The 11,648-nt window shown below is 41.1% G+C and overlaps 1 protein-coding gene across 1 annotated transcript; it reads left to right on the top strand.

The window, feature by feature from the left end:
* The first annotated feature begins 6,710 nt into the window (after nt 1–6,710).
* LOC135205459 (uncharacterized) lies at nt 6,711–9,422 on the top strand. The gene is made up of 3 exons (XM_064236153.1): nt 6,711–6,861; nt 7,242–7,354; nt 7,501–9,422. Exons 1-3 carry the CDS (start codon nt 6,831–6,833, stop codon nt 8,980–8,982), a joined length of 1,626 nt encoding a protein of 541 aa, XP_064092223.1. The 5' UTR covers nt 6,711–6,830; the 3' UTR covers nt 8,983–9,422.
* The last annotated feature ends 2,226 nt before the right edge of the window (nt 9,423–11,648 follow it).

Genomic DNA, 11,648 nt, shown 5'->3' with positions numbered 1-11,648 from the left:
GGAAACCTTAGGAGCTGACTTTTCAGGAGAGAAGCAGTGCTCCTGTTAAGGCCTCACCACAGTGATATGGTGCCAAGGCTTCCTGGATAGGGAAGCCCTTGAGGAGGGTCTCTGGCACCTTTCTTTAGGTACATTTTAGAGGAAGCCAGGTAAGTCCTGAAAGGAGTCTATCCTTTGGAACCCTCCCGGAGATAGGCAGGTCTCTGGCCAAGCCGGAAAGCATCCCTGTAGGAGGACCTAATCACAGGGGTGGAGGTCAAGGCTTTGGGCCTTTTAGCTTCTCCCACAGAAATGCCTTCCCAGAGGGAACCAGGGTATCCTGGCTGAGAGGTCCTACTCTGTGGCTAACTTCCCCAAGGAGAGAGGCAGAGCTCCTGTGAGGTATATATAAAAAATCCTGTACAAGGACTCATCATAGGAGTGGGGTTAAGCCTTCCTAGGGAAGGGATCCTTTGAGAAGGGTGTCCAGCCTCTACCTGGGGTAGCCCTTACGAAGAGAGCCCTAACACAGCCAGATCCTACAACAGGGTTTCCATCTAAGGATAAGCTCCTACTAGGCTTGGATATATCACACAACGGCAGGGTAAAGGTTTTCCAGGGAAGGCATCCCTGGAGGATGGTCTAGAGTCCTTCCCAAAGGATGTGTATCCAGAAAGCCGTCCTTAGCTGCCTTCTTAAGACGGAGGAAGGACTTCTGCCACGCTAATAAGCATCCCAACAGGGGTGATAGCCAAGGCTTCCTGGGAAATCCTATGAGAGTAAGAAAAGGAAGATCCAAAGTAAGGCTAAATAGTCAGGCAGAGGCCTTTTGATCGAAGGGATGGTAGCCACAAGGGAAAGCTTTTCAGCCGGCAGAGACGCTACGATGTCTCCTGGGGAAGGCAGTCCAAAGGAAGACCTCCTTGCTGGGCAGGAGTCCTCAGTATCGAACGGAGAATGCCGCTCAAGAAGAGGGCATTTTTAGTTTACGATTCGAATATTTCAAGGGATTACATGTACTTGTTCAAAGGCATTCTGATTCTGATGATGATGATGATGATTATTATTATTATTACTGATAATAATATTATTATTATGCAATGTTACTTGCAGGTTTGATCAGTATATTTTCAAAGAAGCGAAAAGAATCATTTTAAAAGTCAGAAATTGCTCATACTACTTATTCCTACCGAAGTAATCTTTAGGACCCCTCATGTTCACTTAAAGGCTAGGATAACCTGCATTTGAACTTGGACTGTCCTTTAAATTTTTCATAAAAAGCCAACTGATTTTCAATATTCCATGAAAAAAGTAATACAATTATTTATGACCACCCCTCTACACCCGTGAGATCAACAGTAGTACTTCTTCATGTTTAGATCAAAGTGAAAGGTATGATAGGTGTGACTGGAAAGGGGCTAAGAAACCTCCGGATTAGAAAATGTGTCGATTTTCCACATCAGTTACAGTTCCTTATCCTCCAGACAACAAGCCATGACTCATCACCCTATTCATCAGGCATCGGTCTCGGCGACGTTCTCTTCTTTCGCACCGGATGAGCCCCCGAGGAGATTTAAACTTATATAAGAGAAGAAGTAGAAGAAGAAAAAAGAATCCATGGGACTGTATATGAGCTACGGAAAGTAAGAGCTCTTAATATAAAGTGTAGTTGGTTGACGAGCTTACACGTGCTAAGCGTGCTGGAACCCGGCGCAGCTGTCTTCCCTTCATTCCTGATCCTCTACCTGCCCCAACCCTCCCGGGACAGACAAACAGGTTTGCAGAGAGGTTGGACGTTAATCCTACTGTCCCGTTCCCATACCTACCATGTCCCCACCAGGATCGAGCAAACCAGTTTACAGGGGAGGGTGGCTGTATCATGTCTCCTTTACCGTCACTCGGGGCAGGACAAACAAGATCAAATTGGATTTTATTATTATAGATAGTAGATTCCTTCTTTCAGCACTTGGTCTTGCTCAGAGATCCTTGCGCTACAAATCATTGTCATCTACGACTCTTTTTACTTGTCAAAAAGGCAGTCCTCTAAGAGAAGTCAAGAAGGAGCAATCTCTCGGGTAAAGCAAATTTTCCTAAAAACCTCGTTTCTTCTCGGTAACACGGGGAGGGATTTGTGTGTGTGTCGTCTTCATAGTTGTTCGACGCATTTATACAGGTTGCAGAAGGGCACAGGCGAGAGCAGTCTTGACTTAACCTGAGTCTCGTTTTAGTTATATTACCCGGCAACCATCAGACGCATGGTAAGAAAAGTCCAATACGGGGAAAGAAAGCATCAAACAATCAATATTCCATTCGTGGGGCGAATGACTTTTAGCTGTCGCGTGAAGGTTTATGCTACAGGTTAGCAAGATCTTTAGTTTTTTGTATGCCCCTTTTCGAATACATTTTACAAGAGATTTGTAGTTCTTTAAGGTTATTCATCGTTCCAGTTATTTAATATCTTAAGATAAACAGAGTTAACAGGAATGTGGGCTTTATATAACGACCACGGGATGCGTGAAGCATTTAAATTTATATTAAAGTACCAGGTTTTGTTTCCTTTATAGTTTTGACCCCCAGAACTTAACTAAGAAAAAGTATTCATTTCGCACAGTTAACAAAATTTCACCTACTCCGAGGTGCTAGCACTACATTGGCGGAAGGTCCATGGGACGCTGTGGTCAGTACTAGCCCCCCGCGGACCAAAGTATTATATACACCCATTTCTACGTATATTGTGTGATCGACAAATTATATTGATAAACGACATCTTCGTCTACTTTACATTTACCTACGGTGTTTAGTACTCGCTCCTGGGCGTAGGTGACCCGTCGATAAGAAGCCAAGTAGCTCCATGTTTTCTTTAATCTCTTCTACGTCATAATTTTTGTCTCTTTACCGTTAAGTGATTTCGAAATCGCTGGCATAACTTTATTCCTCGTTAAAATTCCTGTCTTTCCTAACCTAAGCAACCAAGATCCCAAACTAAATACCTGGACTTTTTCAAGAGGAAGATAGAGCTCACAGACGGTATGACGTCGAAGCTTTTGATCAGGAAAGGAAACTCAGTCACGTTTCCTTCAGGTCGTTTAGTTTCTGTTTTCTTTATAGGAATAACGCAATTCATTGAGATATCAAGTGAATTTATTTTTTTATCTTCTACTTTCTGAGTTTGGAATTGAACATTTTTTTTATCTTTTTATTTTCGTTAAGAAATCAAGAGGTCGTCCTGTTGAGAGTAGCAGACTTAATGTATTACTTTGAAGGAATCTGTAGTTTTAACCACCACGTAAAACTCAAAGCATATCTTACCACAGTTCATCAATGTTCATTTTCACAACATTTAGCTGACTACCAGGTTCAATACTTAGGTTAACAAATGCACAGTCAGTCCTCTCCAGGGATTCGAACACAAGACCCCTCGCTAGAAAGTCGAGCCTGAAACCTCCTGTCTTTACACACCACGCGACAGAGATACAGCAGAGCCTATCGCATTACAGCGAGAGAGAGAGAGAGAGAGAGAGAGAGAGAGAGAGAGAGAGAGAGGAGAAGGGCAAGGAGACGTCTAGAGAAAACCGGAAAGCTCGTTTATTGTTTGCGAGAGCATTATTTTCGATGACATAACATCGCCGGGCAGATAGGCATTACATGGTTGCAAACCTGCATAGACTAATCACAAATAAAGCAATAAAATATACGCAGAATTTTCTTCGGCTCAATCAAGTTTTCTGTACAGTGTATACTGCCGTATGAAACCTGCGACGTGCTGTAGTATGAAACTCGCAGCCACGACCGGGCAGGGCTCAGTTGCTTCCCACTTCCCAGATGCGGTCAGGAGAAGACACGTTGGCGGCTGGCTCCACTAGTGGTGCCTGACGCACGATTCATGGCTAAGTTAACCTTAAAATATGAACTACTGAGGGTAGAGGTCTGCAATTTGGTATGTTTAATGATTGGAGAGTGGATGATCAACATAACAATTTGCAGTCCTCTAGGCTCAGAAGTTTTCTTTTACAGAAAACTAAAATGAATTAGTATTAAAACGATAACGCCAAATAATAATAATAATAAGAAAGCAACATTATTTCAAAACATGACATACTATAAACCAAACGCTGATGGATAACATTAAAGACTGAGTATTGAACAACGATAAGTAACGTGCCGGTGCTAAATAATATTGGAAAGAAAAATGAAAAATAAGATCAACTTTATTCATCTATTTCCGGAATTGGAAGGCCCTATATCATTTCGTGATCTGAAATATTTTCGACAGGCGTAGGATATTATGGTTCTATTACTGATCTAAAGTTCTGCCTCTGACTTTGTTTCTGGTCATGCAAAGGAGATGGCCATGCGACGAGGAACCAAAGAGACGCAACTTTTCTAACACCTGAAGCCTCATTTACACGAGACAAGTAGAGAGGCAAGTCAAGAGTGCAAGTAACTTGCTTCAAGTAACTTGACGTGTGTAAACATTACACTTGACCAATATTTTGTGCGAGTCAGGTAAGAAGCAAGTTGACAGTCAAGCTGAAGAACAAGTCAAGTGAATAGACACGAGGTCTATTTTGAGGCAAGTTGCTTCCCCTCCATTCACCACTGGCCTTAAGCTACTTGTTATCTACTTGACCTGTGTGAACAGGCACTTGATAACCCTTTTCGTCTTTCACTCCAACTCAGTTGCAGGACAGACGTTGTGCCGAATACAGGAATTTTATTTTACTCATTGTTTCGCTTTATATATTCAGAAATGCCTGCAAAGTAGACTGGAGATGTAACATACAAGTTTGTTCTATTGTATATGGAGCATGAGTATTTGTGGAGCATGCATACCGAAATATATCGAAACTGACATATGCAAGAAAATGGAAATTGAAAACTATGCAATTAATGATGTAAAACAGAAAATTAAAAGTTTAAGGACAACATTTAAGCATGAACAGCACAAACTGCGAGGATAGTTGCCTGATTCACTTGCTTTGTGTATACAAGCACTTGCCCTGTGCTGCTTGCCTTTAAAAGAGATGTAGTTCGACTTGACTCTCTACTTGACCCGAGGAATGGGGCTTTAGGGCCGGGAACTCGCACGAAAGATTAAAGAGCGCTTCTATTTTCTAGCGTGGGAGAAGAAAGAACTTCAATAGAAGCTTCTTGTGGCAGAATGCACCTGGTGGAACAATAAATGTAGATGACCGCTGTTGTGGGTTTCTTTGGAGAAGTTTTATCGTTTGTACTGAGTATATTCTAACCTTCCAGAGATGGCGGAATTTCCTTTTTCCGTGCTTACTTGATTAACACCACCTGTGTGTGCTCTAAATAAACTCATATAAAACACTCACTTCATTTGGTACATCATGCAGACAATTATTATCTTTTGTCAGACTATATCGTCTGTTCGGTTAACTTTGCATGACGGCATCTTTTCATAACGAAATACAGAAATAAATAGTTAACCGAACAGACGACATACAGCTTGAAAAATAAAAGAGGAAGTGAGAGCTTTATGTGATTTATGATTCTTCCCAGCTATGGGAGAGGGGGAGATAAAACCCGGAATCGAATTCCCGAGATGTACACTACGTAGTATTGAACCAGCCCCGGGTTTTACTGCCATACCCCTAGGTTAGATTAGATTATGTTGGCTAAAATTAGGATTTGCATGGGTCAGGGCGATTTGGGTGTGGGAAACATTGAGAATACTTTCTAGAACATTCTATGGTTAATTTTTAAGATATGGACTCCCGCTTTTTTTTTTCTGGGAAGGTCCGGGCAGCTTCTCCAACATCTCCCGCCCGTCTCTCACTTACGGTTTCGATGTTGGCATCTGCAAAACGTGAGACACAAAAGCTTAAGATGGTAAATGAAAGGCAGGAGGAAATGGAAACATGGATCTATTTAAGCTACAGTGGTTGTGAGAATGGTTATGAAAACACTACATAAATGAAGATCATCGAATTATACAGGTTTAGTTTCGGTTACTGCATAAAATACCTGATGTCCTAGGAGATAGAGGATCCGACCATTATTTGAAGTTAATTCAGAAAGAATGTTATTTCATGAATACTGCCCAACCGCAGGCTGAATACTGAAAGAAGGGCGATGGTTTAAGCCAGGCATGTGCCATCAGGGGTCCGCGCTCGAAGGAGGCCCGCCATTGAGGACCTCGGGAGCTTTCACATCCACAGAAAGCAGTTCATTTCCGATCGATTCTCGCTGCAAAAGAATAGACGCGCTTAGCTTTAGTAAAAGTAAAAATAACTGACCGCTTCATATTACTCATTCAAAGTTGTTAATTGGTCGGAAAACATTTGAACAAGGGTAAGAAACAGATTTAATTTGCTTCTCACCAGTGATTAACATTGAGTAACATTTAATTTTTTTGTATCAAATAAATCACATCATTATTAATAGTAGTTAGGTTTGTATTTTGACTTATGTACTTGGCCCGTATAACCACCCTTATGTGATGACCTTTTATTCATCTACCGATGTGAATTTGGAAGTGCATTTTTGCGAGTCATTAATTTCTTACTTGATTGATCGCTTGACTGAGAGGAGTAAGTGGGATTACAGCACCAGTGGCTATTATGGCATTAGGTAACTGTCTGCAGATTTCCCTTCGGAAGCATGTGGTAACCAAACGCAAGGAGCTTAGCGAAAGTACTGACGAACAAACGCGTCGCTTATATATTTGGAAAAGTGACACCTGCCGATTCAGTAACGTGAGAGGAGGCACTGACTGAGGTGGCGCCGTCTTCCCAAGTGCCGGGAAGGAAAATCTTGCTTTAGGGAAGATTCGTTTTGCGTGACGCAGATCTCTTCCTGTTGAATTAATCGCTTTGACAAAAGAAATGGCCTCTGTGAGCCAGAACGGTGCTTGCGGTAAGTGCTTACGTTTTTTCGTTTCAGTCCGAGAAGGATGGCGGGTGGGGGTGTGTGAATAAATGAGGAAATGGTGCTTCATGAAACTTCTCATCTGTCATGAGCCGGAATGATTTGTGATTTGATCTACCTCTTTGATACAATTTTTTTTAGCATTCCTGACGTCTTTAGTTTATACATTCGACTACTCTGCCGAAATATTTCAGCCGTCTTTCATTTTCTTATTGTAATATCTTGGACCTACCGTCATTTGTGCTTACATTTTCTGATACCCAACAAAATTGATTGTGATTTTTTTTCTTTAAAGGAGACTCGCTTTACAACATAAACTGTCATGTTTTTTAATCTTAGCATTTCACTTATGATTCTGCTTTTCTCAGGCTGGCGAATATCAGCCCCAAGGAAGAACCCGAAAAGCCTTTTGGACCTGAGTCGCTCAACCGTAGTCAAGGAAATCGCCTTGCCTGCCATGACAAACTATCCTGAAAATAAGGTAATTTGTGACCAGAGAGGAATGATTTACTTCTCATTAGCTATTCTCTACAAATAAAGGGATATTTTCTTATGTTGAATATTATTTATTTTCTATTAATGTCTTGCCAATCATTAAGTTGATAGCCATTTGTTTTCTTCTTGCAGAATTATCTGACAACTGTTTGTGGCCTCCTGAGTCATTTTCTGCCTTGGGATCTTAGAACATCAGTCATTCGTGAAACTATTGAGAGGCAGGAGACGGAAGACCCTGAACAAGTGATGTCTGCTCTTCTTCTGCAGCTTCTTACCAACGTCAGACATTTCTTCTTGACTGCTGCAGGTGCCAAGAGCGAAAAATGGATTCACCTTCAATCCCATGAAAGTCATTCACTCCTTCAGGAATTAGAAAATGTCGTCGAATTCCGAATGGAAAGCTTTCGTCTGGAAGGGGTGAGCATGGAAGCTGGAACTTTAACCCAAATCCTTCGTCGGTCCCCTCGTCTGATGTCCATCCATATTTCTGGAACTTTATGTCACGAAATCCTCTCACACCTGAATAGTTTTCCCTGTGACCTGCTCTCCCTTCGACTTGACAACTGCAGCGTTACAGATGAAGATGTCGTTCGGTCTCTCTTAAATACAGAGCAGAAGTTCGAGACGCTCGGACGGATCATCTGCGTTGGAGGCGACGCTACAGAAATCGAAAAGAAGTGCCAGCACTCCCTCAAAAATCTGTCAGTTCAGTCACCACTGTTAACAGGTTTTGGGAGCGTCGTGCTCCTGAATTTTCTCCGAGGCTTGCAAAATATCCAATACACCTCTTGGAATTCCTCCACCTTCGACACTCTCCTTTTCCTGGAGAAGGTGTCGCCTGAGAATCCGTCATTTTCTCTAACCTCGATCGACCTTTGGCGACCAACAGACGACGCCCTTCTCAGTTTGAAAAGTTTCTGTCCGAAGTTGCGTCAATTGATGATCGAATGCTACGACCCAGGTTTATCGTCGCTGGCCATGCTCTCAGCGCTTGAAGATTTGTCCTCGTTAACCTTGAGATTAATGTCTGAAGAACTCATCATATCAGCAGTCAAGTCTGTGGGATGCAACCTTCGGGAACTTGAGATAGAATTCGAGACTTTCACATTCCATTCTGTTTCCCTGGAAACTTTAAAGCTCGTCCACGAGTCTTGCCCACACCTTCAGAGACTGGAAATCAGACACGTGTGCTTAGAGGCCCGTGGTGACGAGAGTCGCCCTTCCCTTAGACTGCCCATGTTCCCCAATCTGAAATACTTAGTTCTTTCCAGCGCCGTTATCCAGCCTGCTGTTCTAGAGAGGCTTTTAATAGGAAACAGCTCGCTGGAAAACTTAGTTCTGGATGTCAATCACGATGCTCTCACCGACTCCGTTCTGGACGAGCTGTTGAAGAACAATGAGATGAACCTTCTCCGCTCTGTCTTTTTAGGGGCAGGTTCCCTGTCGCCAAAGACCCTGACTTCCCTCATCCGCCTCCCTTCACTTCAGAAACTATCTCTAGACCTGAAAAGATTTCCATTCATTCCAGTGTCGACTTTTAGTTCGCTGGAAAATGACCTCATTAAGGGAAATTTCCTTTGTGCCTTAGAAAATGTTCTTCAAGACGATGTTTGAGTTCATTTCATCTAATTCATCACCATCAAAACATCAGTTATTTATGCGTGGCCACGACTACGTACAGAGCTCAGTCATATTTCCATTACCCACACGGCATTCATTTGTACTACTTTGGTTTTCATTTCATCATCGCTATTCATCTGTTTATTTCTTAGACGTATATTTTTCTACTTATCGATTTCCACTACAAAAAGTTTTTCTGGGTGAAATGCAGAACTCACGAATAAAAATATTTAGTACCAATGCTTTTATTTCGTCATTGGAATGTTTTTTAGCTTTTCTAAAAATGACAGTTTACACAGCACAGAACTGTGATGATGACAGATTTTGTTGAAATTGCATATGTTTTGATGATTTAGTTCAGTTCAGCTACAAATTCTATGTTATAATTTTGGTGGCATTCAGTGAACCTACTTTGTACACATAAAAAGATGCCTCTTTCGAAATATGTACTTAATCTAGACGCCCAAGGACAAACCATATATAATATTCTACTATTAAAGGCTTTAGAAATCAAAGAACTTGAAAATATATTTGTTATCGGAGAAACCAAAGTTTATTTTAAATCAAGTACGAAGTTGCTAAAAAGGATAATTAAATAGAACAAAGCCTACCTGCAACTAAGCCGAAATAGGTTTACAGACTTCTTCTGGTGTCTTGACATTTGTAATTGATACCAGAAAAAAAAGAGATATTCCTAATGTTATTTTATCACGGCCCCTTAATACCAGTGTGGCAGGTGACATACTGACGAGGTAATTTCTAGGAACACCAAAAGCACTTCAAATAATTTTGTTGCAACGCAACGGTTTCTTGATGAAATGTCCACCTTATTAGTTCCCTCTGCTGCACTCCTGGACGGACCAGCCACCCGCCAAAAAAAAAAAAAAAAAAAAAAAAAAACCAAAAAAAAAAAAAAAAAAAACCGCACTATGGCCTTATTTAAAGGTACTTTTGTGGCCAGAAATACTGATTTTTATCAAAAGCTTAAAAACAAACACTGCTCCCCAAAGATATAACCACCGAATGATCTAAGACATTAGCGTTACCTGTATCGGGAAATTTGAAATTCTGAAAAGAAGAAATGGCAGATAGCATTCGCATCATAGCAGAGTAAAGACTGACACGATATTTCGACAGACAAACAATATTGTACACTCAAACCTAATTATTCATCACCTGTCTCCATAACTTGTCCCTCTCTGCAGGTTGATATCCCTTTGGATTTATATAAGTCTGTTGAGTCTGTCCATAATAAGGGTTTTCAGCAGGAGATGTAAAGAAATAAAGAAAAGAAAAGACAGGAGGCTTCAGTGTCCTCGGCCGGTCTTAGAAGGGCCATCAAACGGGAATGGAGGCGAGTGAGAAGGCAGGCGATGGGCGGCTCAGCTGAGGACAAGTGGTGCACTTCGAGCTGCTGTCTCACTGCTTCTTAGCAATGACAGAGAGGGACAAGTGAAGGACATTCCGCAAAGGTCATGTGATACTGAAAACTCATGAGCACATTAAAGTAATGACCAAATTTGGTGTCTGATTAGGCGTTTCTGCGAATCTTGAAATGTCACGATTCGTGCGTAACTGAAAATGACCGCTTTGGACAGCAATATCTCAGATGGAATGCTCTCGGCAGAAACTTGAACAAAGAGAGTCCAAAAGTAAAGAAAGGAATGTGTGGCAACGACAGCAAGTAGTCATTGTTAAGTAAAGGAAAAACTGTTTGAACCAGTATAAGAATAAATAATCTTTTTCGTTTACATTTTGGAGATAAAAATTCTGATCAGTAGATAAGGAGATATGGAGGGAGGGAGCTGCGTGACATTCACGGTCAGAAGAATTTAATGAGCTCATAAGAGATATTTATTAGATGCTGCCTTGAAGTGGAATACAAAGAAGGGAGGGAATCAGCGTACTACTTCCCAGGCTTATATGCTGAGAGAGAGAGAGAGAGAGAGAGAGAGAGAGAGAGAGAGAGAGAGAGAGAGAGATTTTAAACTTTTATAGTAAATAATTTTCTCACGTTATTTATGCATATCACAACACATACACACACACACACACACAACACACACACACACACACACACACACACACACACATATATATATATATATATATATATATATATATATATATATGTGTGTGTGTGTGTGTGTGTGTGTGTGTGTGTGTGTGTATCTGAATCACGAAAGTTTGTAACGTGATAAATGCATAAATAAAGGTATAAGCCACGAAGGAAAGTGAAACACTGGAGTAGCTGCAAGATCTTTCGACTCACGTCCTTTACTTAGCAGACCGACTGACATACATGAGAAACTGAGATGACAAGGAAGGGTCGTATAAGTGACAGATAGGGATTATAAGGAGATTAGTACCTAGAATCCAACACACCTGGAGAATGAGTAACCTTCCCAAACAAGCATAAACATGGGTACAATTTAAGAGGTTTACAAAAAGATTAAGTCCAACTGCTCAGACACAAGGGCAATGCAATTAAATGATAATACACTCGGTAATTGACCACATTCAAACCTTTGGTAAGCAAATCTTTATTCACAAAACATATTAAACATACATATACAAGAAAATATTTATGAGGCAACTAAATTGTATTTAAGTCTGTGATTGTATCTTTGAGGTCATTGAAAAAGAAACCCACAAATTCA

Source organism: Macrobrachium nipponense, chromosome 11 (assembly GCF_015104395.2).
Source record: "Macrobrachium nipponense isolate FS-2020 chromosome 11, ASM1510439v2, whole genome shotgun sequence".
NCBI lineage: Eukaryota > Metazoa > Arthropoda > Malacostraca > Decapoda > Palaemonidae > Macrobrachium > Macrobrachium nipponense.
Note: the sequence above shows the minus strand (reverse complement) of the source record. Positions and strands in the feature narration are given on the sequence as shown.